At 39.5% G+C, this 22,246-nt stretch overlaps 1 protein-coding gene across 2 annotated transcripts in view; it reads right to left on the minus strand.

Moving 5' to 3' along the window:
- Positions 1-9,150: 9,150 nt before the first annotated feature.
- The window catches only part of ARHGAP42 (Rho GTPase activating protein 42), a 141,365-nt gene continuing 128,269 nt past the window's right edge, over positions 9,151-22,246 (minus strand). For both annotated transcript variants that reach the window (XM_015632268.3, XM_033515991.1), the window contains 4 exons: positions 21,828-21,984; positions 20,671-20,733; positions 14,643-14,722; positions 9,151-14,433 (listed from right to left, as the gene is read on the minus strand). In XM_015632268.3, coding sequence (XP_015487754.1) covers positions 14,345-14,433; positions 14,643-14,722; positions 20,671-20,733; positions 21,828-21,984 — 389 coding nt within the window. In that variant the 3' untranslated portion in view covers positions 9,151-14,344. The remainder of the gene's footprint in view (positions 14,434-14,642; positions 14,723-20,670; positions 20,734-21,827; positions 21,985-22,246) is intronic.

The raw sequence follows: 22,246 nt of genomic DNA on the forward strand, positions 1-22,246 counted from the left end.
GTGACTGCATGGATATTAATAACTAAGGTAGAATTTATCAGTCTGTTTACCTTAAAGAGAAAATAAATAACCATCAGAAAATAGTCTTTAAGTGCTGTTGGAATTAATGCAGCAGTTGCATAACTTGAAATAAATGAGCAGTGTTGTTCCCTTGATGTATATTTTTGCTCACATTTAGAATTTTTTTTTCCCTGGATTGAGCCACAGTGCTCTGTATGAGGCAATTAAAGCATATATAGAGGACATCAAGCAGTGGTGAGCTTTCATTTAATTCCAGGATATCCTTTAAAACTGGCAACATTGCAATTTCTTACCAGTGTGGGGTGGGCTCATTATAAAAATACCATCATGAGCCTTTTAGTCATAGATCATGTTTTTCTGACCATGAAGACTAGGTTACCTTTTCACCTCTATGGGTACAATAGTTCCACCAATTTAGCATTCAGGTATATCAGTGAGGAAGTTCTCACAGTGTCATTTAAATAGTCTCACTCTATTGCATTTTCCCACACTCAATTCAAATACCTACCCTGCCAGTTCATGCCTAAAATCTCCTTTTGCTTTGTGAAGGAAGAAAAAAGAAATAAATCATTGTCAGGAAATAAGAACACTGCATCAGTGAGCCTCAAACAAGGGGCTAGATTGGATGAAAAGCCAGTAGTGACTATAAATAAGCACCTTTGACATCGCATCAGAAATAACTGGGCAGAGAAGTACAGAGACCTTTGTGTTATACAGGTGAGATTTATATGAACATCACCATAAGCTGCTCATTCCAGGGATGTACAGTTCTCTCAGAGGCCTCTTTTTCATATGCTGGATGGGAATATAGCAATGCTCTTACACTTCATACCTGTGTTGTAGAGTGATGTCCAGTCTGAGATTCTAATCTATGATATCTCCAGCTGAGAACAATGTTCTCATCGTGGTGCTGCTCAAAGAAACTGATTTATTCTGGCAGGCCTTTCTTGGCTATATGAAGCATGAATAAGGGAAGCACCAAACCAGCATGTGCATGGCAGTATGAATTCACAAAGGTGTGGATGTGACCTTACTGAGAGTATTTGAAAAAGAAACACCTGGCCACCTGCAATTAATATGTTCCCAATCATTTCTCCAGATTCCAGCAACATACCTAAGAATGAAACATGGATTTTGATGGCCCATGTAAGCTTACTCTGTTGTAGACAAAGAAAAATACACTTGACAAAAGATTTACCACTGCTAAATAGAAAAAACTCTGACATGATGCTGTCAGGACAAGCTCTCAGCCCAGCTGTGGGGCATTACACACAATGGATGAGAATATCATCCTTTGGGACTGTCATCACCTCACATCAAGCATTGGTCAGTGGAGAATGACATGGTTTTTCACTTAAAAATTTGGATGCTTTGTATCCTAAAGCTCAGCTTACAATACAGTCACACTGCACTGGCCAGTTTACTTCTTACAATTATTTTACACAATCCCACACACAGTTGCTGTTACAAGGAGTTCCTAGTGATGGCTACAGCCAACTTAGGTTTTACTGGGTAAAAACTGTACAGCAGACAGAAACTGCTCCCCTTTCTCAAGCTTCAAAATACAGGTCATGTGTCTATATTTTTATATGTGTTTACATGTGTATTTTTTGGCTGCCCACAGCAAAAAAGTTGCACAAATCTGACATTAAAAAAAAAAAAAAGGAAAAAAAAAGAAAACAAAAATGAAACTCCAAACATCTGAAATGTTGAAAATATTACTTGATGAAGTTTTTCACTTCAAGTATCCTTAAAGCCTTCCCTCAAGACAGACATTAATTTTAAGGAAAACTATACGACAGAAAAAAGCACAGCCCAAAGCTGGGCACTCCTGCAGTGCATGATCTGTTTAAGTTTCTGAATTTCTTACAGCCTCTAAATTCCAGTTCCCATATTTGTGAAACATTTATCCTCCCCTCATTCCTATAAGGAATACTTATTCCTTCAATACACCTTCTTTTCCCAATGGGTTACTTGGATGTGTAATATATTAACACTTTGTAGACTGTAATCCTCAATGGAAAAATTCTGTAGAAGGACAAATAATCCTTAACTTTGAGACATCTTTGGACTGATATTCATATTTCTCTGTATTTAACATTCAGGATCGTGATAGACATAATTTATGCTTTGTTACTATGGTTTTTGTTTTTGGAAAAAAAAAGGCTTGTATAAGATTTCTGTACTTTCCTCTTGAGAAGAAGAGCTTTCATCTCTATATTTGTATATCTGAAATAATAGCTTCAAGTATTTTTGCAAAGGTGTTGTTTAGCTACATTGTGCCATGTCCAATAAAATGGTGATGTACTTGCTTCTAGTAGTAAGAGAAGTGCCTAACTCTTCAGCTACCAGTAGAAGTACAAAAATCCACTAGCTTGAAGATAGAGCTGCAGAATGGCACTGCTGTCACTGGACACAGGGCTGCAGCTGCCAGCATGAGGCTGGTGGAGCCACTTGTGCTGCAGTCCTACAGAGCAGCTGCTGGGAGGCTGATTTTGGGGGGAGTACTTTGGCAGCTCCAGGTTAGAGATAATACACATTATTTTCTGAGTTCAAACCCATATGGCTGGGATGGGGTAGGGTAGGGGGGGCAGAACTGTTTCCCATTTTATTTAACAATTCAAACCCTCTACAAGACAGGACACAATACCTTACAAAACTTTATTTAGTTATTTATAGATATATATATTTATTCTTACATGGAAGGTCGTTACTTTAATCAAAACTGCAATGGTCAAACTGGCAGCCTATAGAAGCATCAAAATAAGTTACAATGCATTCCTGATCTGCTGGCATAAACACATACAAAGGTAAAGTTTATTAAAAAGCCTGGCCTGCAGTGCAGAAGGTCTGTGCATAGCAGCACTAGCAAGAGGTGCTGATGTGGGAGCAGAAGCCGTGGCACTCCCACAGTGCTGCTGGTCCACATCAGCAAGAATACACCTGAGACACCATTAACAGAGCAACCTACACTTTGGGTAATCATTTATTTGTAACTATTTAAAAGCCAGGGTTTCAGAATAAATTGTTCCCAGACTTCACAGAGGCGGTGGCTGCATTCATTACCGTGCCCACACCAAGATCTACCCTCTGAATTGCAAGATGCAGCACAGTGCAGGATGCATCCATCCACCATCCGTCCACCCTGGGATCCTCAATCATGGGGGAGAAGAACTTGTCACTGGTCATTGACCTGGACTGGTGCAGCTGTCCCTTGGCTGCACCAACAGGGCACATCACCTCTGGCTTTTAAGGAACTCTCTCTAGTGCTCAGGTGATCCTTTCCTCATCCTTAACATGTTCCACTTCCCACCCCATTGCCTTCTGACGTGGTGTGCAACAGGCAAGGAGTGGGACCCGCAGCCTGGTGAGAGGCACAGGCAGAATGGCTGGGAAACACCACGTGTCCTCCACCAACAGAGAGACCAGGCCTCTCCTTTCCTGTTCTGAGGAAATACTGACAAAAACCTGGAGTGCTAGTTTAAATGCCACCCCTTTCTAAGGACCTGCTGCAGTGCTAGTATGCCCTCAGAGAAGGATTAGTCATGCCAACAATGGCAATACTTTTGGACATTGTTTCCACATAATGCAGAACACCTTGAAGGTGATGTTGCAGTTTCATTTCTGAATGTCCTCGTTCTTGTGAATTGATATATTGGATGTTACCAATGCTCCACATACACGTCACAAGCAGTTTGACAGGCCTGGGACTTACCACACAGATGAATCATTCTCCTAATTAATTTAAAGCATTCCATGCAATATAAAACAACTGGGGAAGGCATTTAGTCAGTACAAAAGTACATTAATCTCTTTTAAGTGGAAATTCTATTAGCAGCTAGCACACAGAAGAAAATAATCTTTAAGTCTTTGAGACACTTGAACTTCAAGGTGTCAAAGTTAAAGAATGTGGTCCTACGTAAATATGCATTCAGTTGAGCACACCTGCATTGGTACCTTTATTTAGGCCCCAATTATTTATTTACAAAATGACGTTCCTCAGGGTTGAGTGGAATGGCTTTGTGTGTGCATATATGTATCTATATATATATATCTATATCTATATCTATGTATCTATCTATGTATCTATCTATGTATCGATGTATCTATCTCTGCTCTGTCCCAATTCAGTCTCAATGCACACCTCTTTTGCTCAAGGATAGCTTGAGGTTTTGTTCTTTTTTACAGACATAGAAGGGTATAAAGAATCAAATAAAGTCACTCATTATTTGACATAGGCTAAACCCTTTGAAGTAGAAGGTTTTGCTTTAACCTTTAGCACATAACAGTCCCCCTAAATGAGATAACTTTTTTTATTGTGACACCTCAGGCTCCATAATGGTGCAGATGCTCTTGAGCCTGACTCATCTCTGCACAGCACAGGTGAGCATCCTCTTAAACATACTAATGAATTAAGCAGTAATCACTGGCTGCTCACAGGGAAGGCAGCGCTGGTATTTTGTGATTATCTAAATGAAAGAAATAAGTGCTGTCAGAGACCCTGCCATGCAGGAATTCAGATAAAACCATCATTTGCTTTCCTGTGTGTTAGTAATGAAGGTGCTGCAACACTGGAGAAGGCACCAAGCTGAGCCAAGGCTGAGGTGATGCTCTGCGGAGATCCAGTCCTAAATCACCCCCTGTGAGCTGCACTGGGTTTGGTGTTACCACTGTTCCACTCAGATGTTCCTGCAGGGAAGGCTGACCCAGATGTGTGCCAGGGAAAGTGAAAAGTGAAGAGCTCTCTTTGTTCCTTCTACCATCAGGAGAGGCAGAAGAGATTCGCACAAATTTGTGAGAGATTCACACAAATGTCACCATGATAAACACTGTCTTGATTTTACCTCTGGATATAAGCTATCCAGCAAAGCTAATTAACTAAAACAAAGACACAATATTCACCTGAGTTTCTCATGCTGATGTACTTCCAGATATCATTATTATGATCATGCTTACATTTGGTTTCCCAGTTCATTCAGGAAATATTTCAAGGCATCATTTAAACAAAGATGAGGAAAAAAATATTAAAGCAAGGATTTGGCTGGGGCAGACTTGGTTCTGTGTTGCTCTGAGGGTAAAAATAGTTATGCTAGTTTGTTTTTTATGGTCTGAACTTCAGGGGGATAGGGAGGGAAGGGAGAAGGGCCCATCTGGAAACAAAACAATGTCACAAATCACAGCTGGAAGCCGGTGACACACTCCTATGGCATTCATTGTAGGTTTCCCAGGGAAGGTCTGAGGAGCAGGACATTGTGTGGAATGGCCATTTTTCCCACCCAAGGCAGGCAATTTTTCCTAATTACAGAAAAGAAACAGCACTTCACAGGACCAAACAAAAGCATTCCTTGACCAACAGCAACAGTAGGAAATAACAAACTTAAAATGACAATTTAAGATGAGGTTTTATGTAAGGCTATATTTGCATAGCAGCCACCCAGCACAATTTGTTTGCACCTAAATGTCTCTGAGATGTCTCCTATCTATCTGCTTCCTTTAGATTTGCCTGGAGGGTACCCCATGGCCCCCCAGTGTGGTTTATGTCTTTTCTTCTTGTGGATTTTCCCTGCTGAGAGGCATCCTGACTTTTTTGTGATAATTCAGGACTCACAGTTGTCACTGCTTTCACAGTCTCTGCTTCCAGCACTTTGTGCTCAGCCTCCCAGCTCAGGTGCACTGAAACCCTAACCCTTGTTACCTTCTTGTGAGGCCCTTGCAAACAGAATGTGCTGTATTCTAGGATCCAGTTGTATCCTGCATGCCAGTTAATTTATTTGGAGGAACACTCCATGGACTGGTCAATCTCAGGTTTCCTATCCTGCTTCTACCCGGGTTTGGGAATTGTCCTCTGAAAGGCTTCTCACGGCTCTTCCCTGTGTGCAGCTGTCTCACCTGCCTGTGCAGGGTGCCAGTGTTTCCCCAGGGCTGCCCTGAGTGTACAGAGTGCCATGAGTGCCATGAGTGCCATGAGTGCCATGGCTGGAACATGGAGATCCCCACTGAGCTTGGCTGGAGCCCATTGCTCCTGCTCCAAGCTCTGCTGTGCTGTGATGTGTTTGGCATCTCCCATACCCCACCCTGCCCCAAGCCCACCAAGGGCTGAGCCCCCACCCTCCCAGCCCCCCACCTGCTTCTGGGGATGGATCTCATGGCTGCTGTAGCCAAAGCACAGCACTGCAAACCTTGTTTTGAAAATACCCCAAATCCAGATGTGCTGCATGCTTCCCTTTGCATGTGTTTGGGGTTTTTTGTTGTTTTTTTGGTAGGAATACAAAAGCAATGACCATCAACAAAACTAAATCGCTGATTTTTTTCATTCAGATGGGACTCTAATCCCTACTAAGGGCACCCAAGAGCCATTAACAGTAATTTTAAATGAAATACACCCGTCCTGGGTCTAACTAATCAGTTCCTCAATTATACTGGCAGAAAGATGTATTCCAATTACCAAAGTACTTTCAAGTGAATTAAGACTCCTTTCTGTACCGGCTGTGGAGGTCACTCAATGTTCCCATGAATCCCTGCATGTTTACATTAAAAAAGCACACCATGATCTTTGGCAAAGGCACTTGCTCTAGGTTAGTTCAGCTTTTGAGCTTGTTGCCATAAATACAATAGAAAAGAAGCCAACCATTGCAAAAGAAGCCAAGAATATCTTTCAATACTTTGTTTCTGTATCAGCGATTAATCCAAGTGACATGGGAAAAGTTTTACAAACATGAAATAAAACTTTAAAACATGAAAATGCAGATACCTTTTTTACCATGTTTAGTAAGCAGTGTTTGTGTTAGAAAGGCTGGTTCTGAAGGAATCCATCATGCCAAACTAATGAGAAAATGTTCTGAACTGGCACCTGAACTGACGTTGCCACCTGCTCAGTTTACACCTACGCTGTTTCCTTGGGTCACTGAAGTTTCTCCTTTTTAGGCAGAAGGCTGTGGCCAGCCTGGCTCATCTCAGTACACATTCTATACCAAAGCAATTCCACACATCACTTTCTCCATAGTCAACATTGAAAAAGACAAATTTTTTCCAAACACATGAGAATCATGCCCTGTAAGGTGCTTTAATGCAACCAAATAATGAAATGTGTCTTCAGCCTTTTTGGCAAGAAGCACAGATGCCTCATCCCTTGGGAATTTTAAATTTGGAGTTAATCTGGAAATTCAACACCATTGTGTTGATTCAATGGCAATTTAAGTCTTTTTACATTTTAAATGCTCACTGAAATACCAAAATATGGCATGTCAGACAGAAGTTTCCCAGAAATACAAAAAAAAAAAAACCCTAAAAAAACCCCCCAAACAAACTTAGTTATTCCCTGATGCCAAGCAAAATGGGACACTGAAAATGAGTGATGAGAACTATTTTAGAGCTTAGTCTAGACCCCAAAGTAGTGCGCATTCACTCCTGCAGATCAGGGGATCTAAAGCCAAGAAGCCTTTATCCACATGGAAAAGAGCAGAAAACTCCAACAGAAAACACAACCATTTTATTTCATATTTTTAACATACAATCAGTAATGAGCTGTCATTTTTGATGAACTATCAAAATGCAGATATTCTCCATTTCCTCTTGTACCTACTCACAGAGAAGAGCCAAGCATTTGTGGCAGCTCCTACCACTCCTACTTTTGTGGTCTCCGGCAGGAGTGGAGGGGAATGCAGTCCCTAGTGCTGGTCCCAGAGGGAGCAGTGGCAGTGCTGATACAGGCACAGGCACAAAGAGCAGCAGGGCAGGGAAGGTGCCTCAGGGCTTCCCTTATTCCCGAAAGCCCCGCTGGCACCCGGGAGTGATGGTGACAGTTTCCACTGCTATTGTTCCACACCCCACCCCAGGGATGGCTCTCTACACCTACAGGACACAGCTCAGCTCTAACTCCTTGCTGCAGCCCCTCTACTTCTCAGGCTTTTCCAGCAGAATTAATACAGCAAGAAGGGGCTTTGCCAGCTCAACTGCATGCCTTGGTCCCAAGGGGAGCCTTGCCTTCTCCCTGGCCCCATCCTGCCCAGGACACCAGGATCACATCAAGATGCCAGACTCTTTGGTGACTGCAGGCTGCAGGTGATGTTTTGCTCAGCTCTGAAAGCAGAGTCCACATCTCTTAAATCCTCAAGCAGGCAGAGCTATTGAAATACGGGCTTCACCTCAGAGCAGTTGTTAGAAAGCATCAAAAGGGAAAGACTCTTTCTCCATCTGGTCCGTGCTGCTGAGCTTCTCAACAATCTCATTTTTACTTACAGCCGCGGTTTTGATGTTTTATTTGCCTGTCCCTGAGGTGCCCTGGGCAGAGCTGTGGGCACAGTGCCCACACAGAAGGAGGCTGCCAGGAGCTGCCCAGCCCAGGGCTGGCAGGCAGGAGCTACAGCAGCCTGAGTGTGCCCGGGGCAGGAGCTGGCAGCCTGCAGCGCTCTGCACTGTCCAAACCCAAGCACAGGGAACAGGGAAACTTTATCAGCTGCCTGGTTTGATCTTGTTTAAGAAACACGGGATTTTTAGTCTGCATCACAACAAAGCCTGATTGTTTCAGGGATATTAAAGTCTCCTGAGTTTCTGGTGAGTTCCTTCAGGTAAAAGGCAAGGCAGGCCACCTCACAGCTCCCTCTGCCTGGGGCACAGCTGTAACTCCAGCCTGAGGGCTGTAAAAACCGAGGCAAAAAGTCTTGGAGAGATGCTGGGGAGGGCATGCAAGGGGACTTGGAGAGATGCTGGGGAGGGCATGCAAGGGGACTTGCAGAGGCCACTGCACTCCCTTCTTGCCCCAGCTGGCAGTGCTGTTGGAATGGAGCTGTGGAAGGCCCTCCCATGAGCCCATCCACCTGCTGAATTCCAGAAGAAAAGACCTCATCAGCGAGATTCTGCCATACCAGGGTTCTGCTTCTTGCTACCTAACATCCAAAGCTGTCCTTTTCTTTTCCTCAAAAGCCACATCTTTGGAGACTTCCACGTAATCAGGACAGTGTATGACGGATTATTGTCTGGCATTCACATGCTCATCTACATAAAGCATCCTTAGGGGTGAAATGTTACTCTAAAATGCAGATATGGATAGAAGAACAACCAAAGTGTTATTAGTTGGAAAAAAGAAAAGGCTGAACAAGTGCCCAAATTTCAAACCAATAAAAAAACAGCTTGTGTATAAAGAATTTTATTTTGAAAGACATTTTTTCAAACTTTTGAAATACAGTGTAAAGTACAACATAGAATTATGTCTGCAAAGTCAACTTATGCATGTCATGCTGGTTATTTACATGTAGATATATACAGAGTGCAGATAATTATTGAAACCACACTACAAAATAAACAGAGAGTTCAATAAGATAATTTAGTAGGGATTTATTAAATAGATATAGTTATTGATTGTATATATTTTCCTATTAAAATACCATATAGTATCTAAAGTAACCCCTATAAACTCTAATACCTCCAAAACTGCCATAAATATGATTGAAAATTGAAACTATCCATGTGCCCTGTTCAGCTGTTCTGCCCTTTGCTCCAACAGAAACTCTTGCAGAGATAATGGTGCTGTCTTTAGTGCCAGAGCTTTGATGACAAGTCCCAATAAAACACTTGCAGAAACCTCAGATGCAAACCAGCTTTCAACTGAGGCATCCAAGGGTTGGAGCACTGTGCTCTCTACACTTAAAACAAGAATTATCCGATGGCTTATTAAATACTGCCACACACAGGACAATTAAAGAACTGATATGATCTTCAGTGACTGAATTAGTGTCTGGATACAAGCAGCTAAATAAAACAAAACAAAGCAAACTCCCAAAGCCCATGCAAAATCTTAAAAAAAGAAGAGACCTCCCAGCCACAGCCTGACTGACAGTGGACTTCAGCGTGAACAGGAGCTGGACAGGCTGCAGCAGCAGCACCATCTTCAGGGCTTTGTGACCAGCCAGAGAGAGACTAAAGCTGCCTATGGCTTTGATCTGTGGCCACTGAACAACTCATCCAGGCCTCTCTGCTGAAAGAAAGGACAATGCCAAGACAGATCATAGATTATACCATTAGCAGAATATTCTGTCTCCTTTCTGGGGGCTTCTGGCCAGCAAACCCTCACTATAAATTGCCAAAGGTCTGTCTTTGACTTAGAGTTTTGAGAATTTCCATCAGTGGAGAAGATCCATCCCAGTCTGGAGGATGTGCTCCCCAACTGGGATTTCTCTTCTTGCTGCTCAATCCAAAATTGCACAACCTTCTGACTTAGGAAAAGAAATATCAAGAACAATGTGTTTTTTAGTGACATTATTTATTCTGATGCAATCTTATTAAGTAGAAAATAGGCCAGGGGAGAAAAGTTAACAAAAAAAACCCAACAACAACCCACTAAAAACTCCAGCCAAAAAACCCAATTACTGCCACACAGTGCTTTTTTTTGTTCTTGTAATTACTGTTCTGAACTGCAGAATTTTACAGCTTTTCCCCTCCTAATGTCTTTCCTAAAGGCACACTACAATTCAATCCAATTGCAGGCAAAGAATAGAGATTAGCACCAGAAAATATATAAAAAGAAAATAAGTTACTATTACTATCATAGAATAGCGCTGTTCAGCAAATCTGTGCATCTTTTTTTTCCAGAATTAATTGTACAATGAACATTATAGGGGAGTTAGGAACATAAGTGATAACTACGGTTTAATTTAACAGTTTTGTTACATAGAACTCTAAAGCCAAAATATGGCAAGGACATTTTAATACTGAACTCATAGGAATTACACACAAAAAATGTAATCTTTATCATCATTAATAAAAAGTGTGAATATAGAATATTAATATACTTTACATATTTATCATACAATATATCACTCCTTCACACTATTAATTTGATTCATGCTGTGCTGCAACATGTATCAAAAGGTTTAACAAAGAAAAAACATGGCTAATTATATGCTGTGGGTATAGACATTATTTCCACAAGACAAACAACAACAACAACAATGTATCATCTACCTTGAGTTCTACAGTGCTATTTGGAACAAACCTGCTGCAAACCTTTGCTTGTAGAGTGAGTCTGATTTCCATAAAGAATAATAAATCACTACTATGAGCTACTTTAATTCAGATTGCCTAATTTTCTGCTAAGGCATTATCAGAATATTTTACCTCCATTTAAATGCTATATGGATTTCCGATTCTTTGCTGTTGCCAGAAAGGATTTTTGACCAGGCCTGAAAGCATCATCATTAGAGAAGCTTTGATGCTGCCCCCTCCCCCACTTCAGTGTTTGTACCCCTACTTACTCAACTTTCTGATTCACTCTACAGCTTCTTGTAGAGATCAACTCCCTCCTGAAAGGCAGGGAAGACCTGGGGCACCCAGAACCCAGCAGTGAGATCATACAGAAAGTGCTACTATGGGCTGCAGAGAGTACAAGAAACACAGAATTCCAAAAATGAAAACCCCTACTCCTGGAGAACAACTGGCTCACTGTAAGTAAGAATGGGCATAGCGTTTCTCAGATGGAAATTCCATTTTAAGCTAAATTACTTAAAAATTATTTATGGCTCGTTCAGAAGAGGGGCTTGACAAAGCTGCAGAGCATTACAGAGGAAAACACAGATTTGTTTTGTGAGCAGCAGATGAACGGAATTGTTTCTTATGAAGTTGCCTTCTCCAATCCTAATTATGCTCTAATGTGAGATGAATACATGGGAGCAGATGAAACACCTCTCCTCCACAGGGATTCCTCCAGGTCTTTCTACAACCTTTCCCTCAGCACTCACAGGCTCTGCTTGCTTAATCTGTAACTGAACTTGGCAGTTTTACAAAAATTTTAATGAACTTGGCATCTTTGACTTCTCTAGCTTGCACTCAGATCAGCTGCTTTCAAAACACAGTCCTTGAGAATTGTGAGACACACACAGGGGATGTGAAATTACCTAAGCTTCGGAGTTTTCCCCCCCACTTATTTTTAAATCAGACTAGAACAAAGCAAGTAAGAGCAAACATTTTCTACATTTTCTATTTCACAACTCCTCAAGAATTCACAACAATTAAATTGCCCTCGAGAGGTATAAGGAGTAATCAAAGGATATTCAATACAGGTTTGCTACTGACCCCATGCAACAGACAGAAACTGGAATTTTTTTCCATGATCACTACATTTTTCTGCCTGTGTGAGATGAGCTAGGTTACCAGCCTCTGCTCAGAGTTCTGCTTCCCTTTCTGCTCCTTTTTGCCTGCAGCAGCACTTTTTCTGGGAAGCAAACCTCTTGACAGCCTATAGTTTTTTGATTGTGAAATACAGCAAAAGCACAACCAAAACCATGTTGGTCTTCTCAGGGCAATGGCAGTCTCAGGCATAGCTTAGACTAAGAAAATTTGGCTTGCTTTAGAATGAAGAAAGATTCAACTGGCTGAGGAAAGACGTCCACTTCCTTTCACATCTGCTCTGGGCAAATTAGATGAGCACAGACGTGTCTGCTTTCACTGCCAGTGCCATCTGGAACAACCCTTCATCACAGTGCACTGGGCACAGTCTGGATTTAAGATGAAGTGAAACATGTTTTGAGATTAATGAAACTGTTTAGGGTGAAGAAACAACCCAGGTCACTCAGTCACTAACGCATGGGGTCTGTCCTCAGCTGCCTGCAGCCAGTCTTGATCAGACTCCCCTTATGAAAAGACCATTTTTGGAACAATGTTCCTCTCTGAGCTTCTCTCTTTCTCTGATCCTCACTCAATATTTGAATTCGTGAGGAGAAAGATCCTGCAGGATTCTGCCACCAGCCTGAAATCCAGCAATTGCTCTGAAGAATTCATGTACTACATATAAGTAAAGAATGTTCTGATGTGCTTGTGTTGGCAATGAGTCTTACTTTTCTATTTAAACAAGAAAAAGGCTATGGAAAGAAAAAAAGCAGCAGGTAAAAAATTACTGATGTTTTTAGCCCTAACAGCAGTTCTTCCTTAAACTTTCTTGAAGTAGTGTACAACTTAGAAATCAGATTGCTACTGAAGAAAAAATTGAGCCTCGACAGATTATGAAACTAAGTCTAGATAATTCTATGAAACACTGAATTCTTTTGGAAGGATTTTTGAAGAAATTCTGAGATGGAGGTTAAATGTCTCAGTTTTCAATCAGGAATGGTAAGTAGCCAAGCAAGCAGTGCATGTTTTCCCTCAAAGTGTACAAGAAAACTGCTGATTGAGAAAGTTATGATTTCTGGGGTTTTCTTTGACTTGGTTTTATTTTTGTTTTTATTTTATTTTTTCATTTCAGTCCTACCAGGAGCAATCAAAAGGTCTTTACAACACCTTTGAAAAGTAAGGATTTTTTATTCTGTGGAAGGAGACTCTTTGTCAAATATTATAGCAGGAGAAAAAACACTAAGTACTTTTATTGCTACATGGAGCTTTTAGCATTCATAGCTTATAAAATTGGCTAATTCACAGGTCATTTGTCTTGCAATGGAAAAAGAATGAGTTACAATTTATCTCAGGTTTCAAAACATACTGCTGTTTTTTACTGCTCACTTCACATGGCTACCAATCAGTCCAGATTCAGCATCTCCTTGTTTTCTACAGATGTTCTGGGACATCTGACAGAGAGAATATCTTCCAGATGACGGTTATCATTGAAATAGAAGTTGTTAACATTATCTATGCTGATACAGAAAGTAGGAAAGAAATCTAACAAGTATTTGAATGAAACATTCATTAAACATATCACATTCTGAATGAGCACTCACTGCACAGGCAGTGTATAAACTGATATTATCAGTTGCATAAATTCTATACCATATTGTAACTTAATGACTAACAGAAGTTCCAACTTCTGATTTACAGTAAAGTCATTTCTTATTTGAAATGATTAGGATCAATTTTAGAATCAAGTTTTCTAAGGGAGAATTCAGATCACAATAGAAGCAATACTTACATTATGAAAAAGTCCATGATTTTCCATATTAAAAACCACAGATTACAAGAAATGTCATAGAGTTCATTGCCTCTAAATTTCACATTTCTGTGAGCAACATCCTCGGACCTGAAAGTCTGTAGCTAAATAGCAATTTATTTTTTTTTTTTATTTTATTGCTCTAGAGTTCCTTACCCATAAAAGAAGAACAGAACAACCTTTTGCAAACAATGGAAGTTATTTAAACAGAGTACCGTCCTCAGCACAGAAACTGTTAACTGTTTCATCACATTCTGTTCCATTGGTAGGGAGCTCTGTAACCTGCAGCTGCAGCATCTGAAGGAAATCTACCACTCAGCTAAGGGGCTGATCCCATATCTGTGTCAGATAAAAATCATAGTGCTTATTATTTGTTACCATGGATACCATGAAGATATTGCTGTCCACTAAAGATTACTAGAGGAAGACAACGTAATTCTCAGGAACTAGTCCTGTTTTGCCTTCGTAAGTTGCCTTTAACCAGCCTGGTTCCACTGATGGATACACTGCAAAAAAACATATACACAACTTTTAACATTGTTAAAAATCCCATACATGCTAAATATATTTATTTAGATGCTATTTATTCAAGAGCAATTGAAAAAATCAGGGCAAAACCTGAGAGCTAAAAAGGGAATTACACCCCCATTTGTGATATGGTTCAGGTTTTTATAGGTTCTTTTTAATATATAAGTCAATGTAAAACAAATCTTACCATTGGAAAATATTGCTCCCTGTGGGAAAGACAGCTCATGACTATGCTCAGCCTTACAGGAATACATGGCTTTTGCTTGTCTGCAAGAAAAAAAATACAGGCTTGCAATAAATGAGATAGCAAGGAAAAAGGTATAAAGGAAATTAAAATCTGGGAAGTATAGGAATAAGCAGATATACAAATGCTATATTATAATAACTGGTTGCACAGCAGTTCAGAGGAGTAGAATTATAGCAGATAATAACTTCAAGCTTACTGGAGTTAACAAGCACATTATTGCAGAAAAGAGACTGACGTCCCACTTAGATATTCAAACAGGAATATAATTTGGAACTTTTAAAATGAAGTTGTCATTCAAATGAATACTGAAATGAGCACACTGTTTGAAGCAAGCCATGAATTGCCTGGAGAAAAATTCAAAAGTGATAATCAAGTCATCAAAGGTCTAAAACTTTGACCTGTGAGAAACTATTGTTAATGGGTTTACAGAGGAAAATAATACTTAGAAAGTAAACATGAGACAAAAAGGAGCAATGATTCTGTCCCAGAGAAGGAGGACAGAAAAACCTCCCAGGGTCTGGCACTATGATTCTCCAAAGTACAAAATGAGGGTTTGAACATGAAGATAAAAATTAGGAGTTCTCTTTAGATTCCTGCACTTTATCTAATACTTTTACTTGAACTTACACACTCAAAACAATTTTACATGAGCCACCAATTATTCTGAATCTCTTTAAACCCACACTACACTAAGTGAAGATGAACTTGTTGACTGTTTCATGTGATATGATGGGGAATTGCCAGCTGAGGTTTCCTTCTAGCCAGGATTTATCTCAATGACCCAATATGTGACCTGTGGAAAAGTTTAAAATTTTCTGCATACTTTTTGAAAGTGTGTATATGCAAGTGGCATGTAATCTAATATGTCTTTCTCCCAAAATAGTGAGATACGAGTTGCATGATAGATTAATTAACAGTGCCACATCATAAGCATTATCATCATTCATTTGAACTTTAAAAAGGATATGAGAGTGGATGGACATATTCTGAAGTTTTTATGTGAGAGCTTTCCAGAGACTATTTCTCCCTCTGAATAAAAAGCTTTGCTGTTGATTCTCTGACTTACGACTGGACTAAATGGCATGTTTTGCCTTCATCTTAAAGAGAACTAATGACCCCTCAAGGGTTACAATCTCAGGATGAGATTTTCAGAGGAGATTGGGAATTTTGAGTTGTATGATATCCAAGGGGCAGTTTGTTTTCAGGGCCCCGGGAACATCTCTGATTTTTAGTACTGTCATCCTGGTTACATCCCATCAGCTAACTAAAACAAGATGAGCACTGGATCCCTGTTTTTTCACTTTGCTTAAATGTTAGCTTTCCCTCTGGCTGGTGTAGACTGCTTTGAGTAAAGATTTTCCAAAAGAACTCCTTGGTGCCTCCTGCTGTGAAGAGTTTGCCATCTACACTCGACAAGACAGGTGTCTTAATTCATTACTCTATATAATCTGTACAAATTTTCACATAATAATTTACATAATGTATATACAGAGGGAGCTTAGATGACTTTGCTGAAGGTCACACATAAATGACAATTATTTAATCTCATTTTTTCCTCAAGGTCTACAGAGAGCTCTATAGATGTTCTAATTATCCTGGCCCAAATCAGTAGCACTATGACAGAACAGCCTGTTGGCATGGGTTGACCCTGGCATGACCCTTTGTTATGCAAACCCAATACACCTGTGTGGCATAAACATGGATTTTACACATATAAAACAGGAGAGTAACTGATAAAGATTGCTGCAGTTGTAATGAACACAAAGTAGTAGGCAATGAATTTACTAAAGCACAGGGATCATTTCAAATCTGAATAATTTGACTATCAAGCCAGGTGCCCATGTTAATAATGGGGCATCTCAGTAATGCTGTGACAAAAGACATTTAAGGCAATATTTAAATGTGAGGCACAATTTCTCAAGTCATTCTTGAAATATGACATGTTGTTTTTACTGCCCTTAGAAAAAGTTAAGAAATTAATGCAATTTTCTCCTGTATTCTCTAATGTCTAATAAGCTATTCTGTTTTCAACCTCCAATTTTATCTGATCCAAGTACGTTTACCTTAAAAATAAAAAAAAAGACAAGAAAACATAGACTTTGTTTTGGAATTACACAATCACAGAATTTCTAAGGTTGGAAAAGACCTCTAAAATCATCTCCTATGGAAAGAAAAAAGGTTCTCAGCACTTGACATTTACATAGACAGAGGAATACAAAAGTTTCCCAAAAGCTAATAAACGATAGGATTCTTCACCATACCCTTCTCCTGAGGCACAGCAATTACACCCCAAAGTTATCTACAAACCATCTGTGATGGCATAATGAATGACAGATTTAAGAATATTTACTCATAATTCTGGGGCAATTTTCAAACACCTGGTTTTTGCCTCCACACTTGATTTGATTATTTAGGTTCTCAGATTTGTTATTACTCACTTCAACCCTACCCATCTGGAGGCACTGCCCATGAAATGAGCTTGCAGGTTCTTGGGCATTTTGTTTGTGGTTATGAAAATGGACATTCTTACTGATGGTGTTAATGCTATTCTCCCTAAAGAAGGCCGTTAAAAATCACATGATAACATCACCATCATGTGTTAAAGTTCTTTTAGGATGACGCTAATAACCTGAGAGGAGTGTGATTCATGTTGTTTAGGGCAGAGGAAAAAGCAATTTCAGAAAATGTTACCCACATCTCCTAGAAGTCCCTTCTTTCCATGACCTTACTGGGTAGATTCCAGTTGAGAAAAATGCATTTCCATTTCCTTACTTCCTATTACAGTTGTTTTGAGCCCATAATGATAAATATACTAGCAGTCAAATCAGTGCTCATCAGATCATAAATTCTTTTCCTTGACCATGAAGAGTCAACAATACCAGAGGTTCTAATAATAATAGTAATAATAACTATTTTGAAAGATAAACCAACTTTAAAACTATACTCCTGCACTAATGACTTTTCAGTCTAGCAAGACAAAGCCAGAAGAGGAATGAATGAAGAAAAACATATGAATCTCTCTCAGATGACTCACCAGTTAATATTATCTTACAGGAAGAAGAAAGGTTTATAGAGCCCTGAGGATGGCAGACTCAAAACCAAGCCTGAGTAAAACACACATCCCTGGTCTGAGCAAGGCATTCCAGGTGTTTTAGGAAATGCAAAATATAGCATGAAAATAAAAACAGAAGAATGACTGGAAAAGAATACTTAATCATATGGCTGGGAAGGGAATATGGGTCTAGAGGGCTTCAAAACATCAGTCTGCTCCTATTGAAGTTCCAGCCTGGCACCTAGAGATCCTGCTGAAAGGCTGAGCCTTTTGCTGTCACCTACTCCTTCCCATTTTTCTAATGAAAATTCTTCTTCTAACGCAGTTTCTCACTTTGAGAAGGAGATTTGACTTTCTGTGTACCTCTAAATCAAAGGCAAGAATATGTAGAGTCAGGGATTATGTGTCAGTGTATTTCTGTAAAGAAGTTGAAATAAGCAGACCTCAGGCCTGACTGACTTATCTAACTGCAGTATTTGTGAAAACAGTAAGGAACTCCTTCACCTCCTTCAAATGTATACTAGATTAGCAACACAGGCTGGTCTCAGTGTACACAGTAGCTTAATATCACAGTGAGGGAGACTGATGAATAATAAACTTCAACTCAGGAAACAGGAAGACAGAAATCAAAGTAACTGTAATTCAAAAAAGAGACCACAGGCTGCACAGGGCATAAAATTTTGGTCTTCCCTGTCCAATCCTAACACATGTACTGTGGTCTGTCTTTCTGACTAGAAAAACCCTTTAGTGTTACAGGAGCATATACTCATGTATAAAAGGAGCAAAACCAGGTTAAATAATGCATTATAAAAGAGGACACACACACTCATTATAGACCTGTTGCATCATACAAAGTCAGAAAGCAGGGTAGCAAATGCTGTGTGGAAGATGGAATTAAGTAGGACCAGCCTACAAGGGAAGTAAAATATCAAGTGCAGAATTACCTGCTGGAATACAGAAAACAATGTGAGACTGTAAAGCCATACAGGTACTTTTGATCTGCCATCTGTACAAAAGATCACAACAGGCAACAGGTGCTTCAAGCAGGGATGAAGTTACTTACATTCTGCAATGCATAGGTAAGAAGTAGCTTAAAATTTATCTTAGCAGGGTAAATTCCCCATGTAGAGTCCAACTGTCTTGACTTGAGCATTTCTGGTATCAAACCAGGCCTTTTAAAAATAGTTTCTCTGCCTTACACTTGGCCCTGCATATATTCATTTGTTAGCAGACTTACGAACACAGGAGGCCTTTGTACTCCATGATCAAGTTATAATTACTATGATTTCTACATACTTCAGAGAAAAAAAAAAGAAAGCTATTCTACAGTTTTAAATCAGCCTTCATGTTCATAAAACGCAGCTAAGTAATAGCTGGCTCTGAATTGCAAATTGTACTCAGACTTAAGCCATACTATAAGAACAGCCAAGCTACTTCTGATTTCTTCCTCATTCTGCTTGCTAACCTCTCATTTTCCATTCTCCTTGCTCCTGTTGCTCTTCTGTCTTCTTATGAAGGCTGAAGTAGAGGAGCTATTCAGCCTTTCAGTGTTTTCGGCTTTGTTATCTGCTCTCCACATCCATTACCAAACTGCAACTTTTTCTTTTGTCAGATTTTTGATTCTTACATTCTTTTTATATACAGATTCAGGTGGCACAGGCTCTGAAGGAACAACAGGAGAGAGCTTGAAAGAAGGAAGTAATACAAAATAAGAAAAGGAACAGTGCTGAAGATGAAATGATGCAGGACTGGTGAAGCAGTCACTGCTTTCAACTTAGCACACTGGCTTAAGAACATTCCAGACCCTTCATTTACACTTTTCTTCTTTAAATTATTGCCCTGATCTTTTCAAACCCCTTTCTTCCTCTGCCACCCTCTTTTTTGTTCATCTTGTGTTTCATGTACTACACAAAACAAGATAAGCCTTGATTCCTGAAAGCTGCTTTTCTCACAAAATCAGTAGGCCTTTGCAGGAGAGCTTTTTCTTTCCCTCCCCTGCTAGATCTGCCAGAGAAAACAACCACATTCCATGGCCACACATTTCAGCATGTTGGCATCTTCCCTTACATCTGTGCTACTTTAGGCTACTACTTCTGGATCAATGGATTGACATATTTTTTTCATCCCACAACAGCTCTGGTAAGTTGTGGGTTATCGGTGAGTAAAGCAGTGATCTGTTCTGTACCTGGTTCTGTCTCAAAGAATTTGAAAAGTTGGGACAGTGAGAAGAGACACAGATGTTTTCCTACATCTATTTACTTACCTGCTTTGTCTATTAATTGTAAGGGGAGTAGTAATGTACAGAAAATACTGAGACAAACATTAGAACATTCTAAATTCATTTAATATAGAAATGAATCAAATTAATGAAATAAATGCAAACAATTGTGAAAAAAATGTCATTATTTCCTGTTGCACACTATCACGAAGAAAGGTCAGCAGTTTCTCCAGACAGACACTGAGGCATGGAAGGTGTGATGGTAAAGACAGAAAGCCTGATCAAGTTAGTCTTGAACTTTCTAAAGAAGATGTTATTCCAGACGTGCCTGTATGAACAGATTGCCATAAACCAGCAGGTTTGCTACACTGCTGAAGCCATTCCATTCAAACAGCTGTATGGAGAAAGTACAGCACCCTCATCCTAATTTAAATACTGTTAATTTTCTCTTGTATCTGTGTCCTTAAGCAGACAGCTGACCTGAGCCTCTCTCACTATTCCCCCGGGTGAAAGAACCAGACTGGCTGTTATTCACTATGAAATTCACCTTTCTTTTGAAGAAAGGATGAGCTTAATAAACCAAAAAAAATTCACATGCCACATGATGGTGTCCAAAAGACACAGAACAAAGCTTTAATGCTTCTCTTTCAATCTCTGAAGCCCGTAAAACAGAATATTAAACAGTTTGTAGCACTTACCGTCCTGAAGAAACTTGTTTAAGTGAGCCAGCACTTTCAAACAACTGCGCTCTTGCAGCAACTCTGAAAATAAATGTACCACCTTTCTTTATTACTACACACACTAGTTTCACTTTTAATCATCTATAAACATGGACACATTTTAATTTTTTTTTTTAAATTACTCACTTACATCCCTATTCACCAGACTTTTCAAGGCCATGACCTAACTGGGGCCACAGACTTCTACATGCTTCAATGCCTTGCTGAGTCACCAATGGAAACCTCAACATCTTGTGTTTAAAACTATATTCATGGATGGCCAACAGATATATTGGAAATGCTTTTACTGATAGTCTGTCACTATCATGCTGGAACTCTGAGCTGTGTGGAAGTTTGTTTAAGTACGACACAGGAGTCTGTGAAATGACTACAGAGATCTGTTCCAGATGACAAAGTGGAGAGGCTGAATGATATCCTGCAGTATTTGAAGAACTTCTTGATGCTCTGCAGATGTGGAAATCACTTGTTCATGGGGACAGAGATATTCTGGGTCAAAGTCAGACAGGAGAGATCTTCTGATAGCACTGAGAAACATTATTAACCCAAATCTCAACAGGCTAAATCACAATCTCTATTGCTTAGAATTATCTTCCTTTCAGCATTAAAGAAATAAAACTAAACCAAAACTAAACCAAAGCAAACCCCAGCTGTTAGAAACCAACTATTTATCATGCAGCAACAGAAGACACTTCAGAGCTGAAGGCTGGTTTTGTTTTCTTTTTCCTTCCTCCAATTTTGGACTTCTACAAATAAAATCTGATGATAAATCTTTCTGAGATAACAGCATAGACAGTAAATAGCATTTCTGCTCCTTGAAACATTAAATTCCAAAAGAACCAGAGACAATAATACTAATAATTTTTCTAGGAAATATTTCTACCTTGTTTCCTGTCTAATAAAGTCAACTATAGTCTTTCAACTGGCTTAAACAGACTTCATGTCATCTCCTTTATTTACAATTTTAACAAAACCAGATAAATAATTAATAGACACAGAAATATTAAAATCAAGTATTCATGCATGCTTTTTCAATTACTCATGTACATCTCTGGAATCATTCTAGAGTAGACAACACTGTAACAACACAAATCTCCAAAAGGGCCTTAATGACTTACACAGATCCTGGTCTTTGATAGCCATTACTTGATGCAGTATCTAATCTTAATCTCCTGCACATTTTGGGAGGCAAATCAGGGTTTGGTGGAGCCTTTAATGTATCTTTGGTATCTGCTGATGATAAGCTCTGTATAGATCCACTGCAGCTTTTGTTACCTAAGGAAAACACCAAATTATAGGAAACATTAAAGCTGATTTGAAGTTGTTTCACAACATGTATAACTGTGCAAAGCAAAGGTTGAGCCATTGTTGTTGAAGGTTTTTTTTCTTTTTTTTCAGTCAAAACAGGTAGAGAAACTACTTACTAAGAGTGAGAAGAAACAGCCTTTCAGGCAAAAAAGCCAGGAGAAAAGAATCAACAGAAGGAATGAGGAAATGACGTTAAAACTGCCAAGGCTAAAAAATTACATTGTAATTA

Source organism: Parus major, chromosome 1 (assembly GCF_001522545.3).
Source record: "Parus major isolate Abel chromosome 1, Parus_major1.1, whole genome shotgun sequence".
Taxonomy (NCBI): Eukaryota; Metazoa; Chordata; class Aves; order Passeriformes; family Paridae; genus Parus; species Parus major.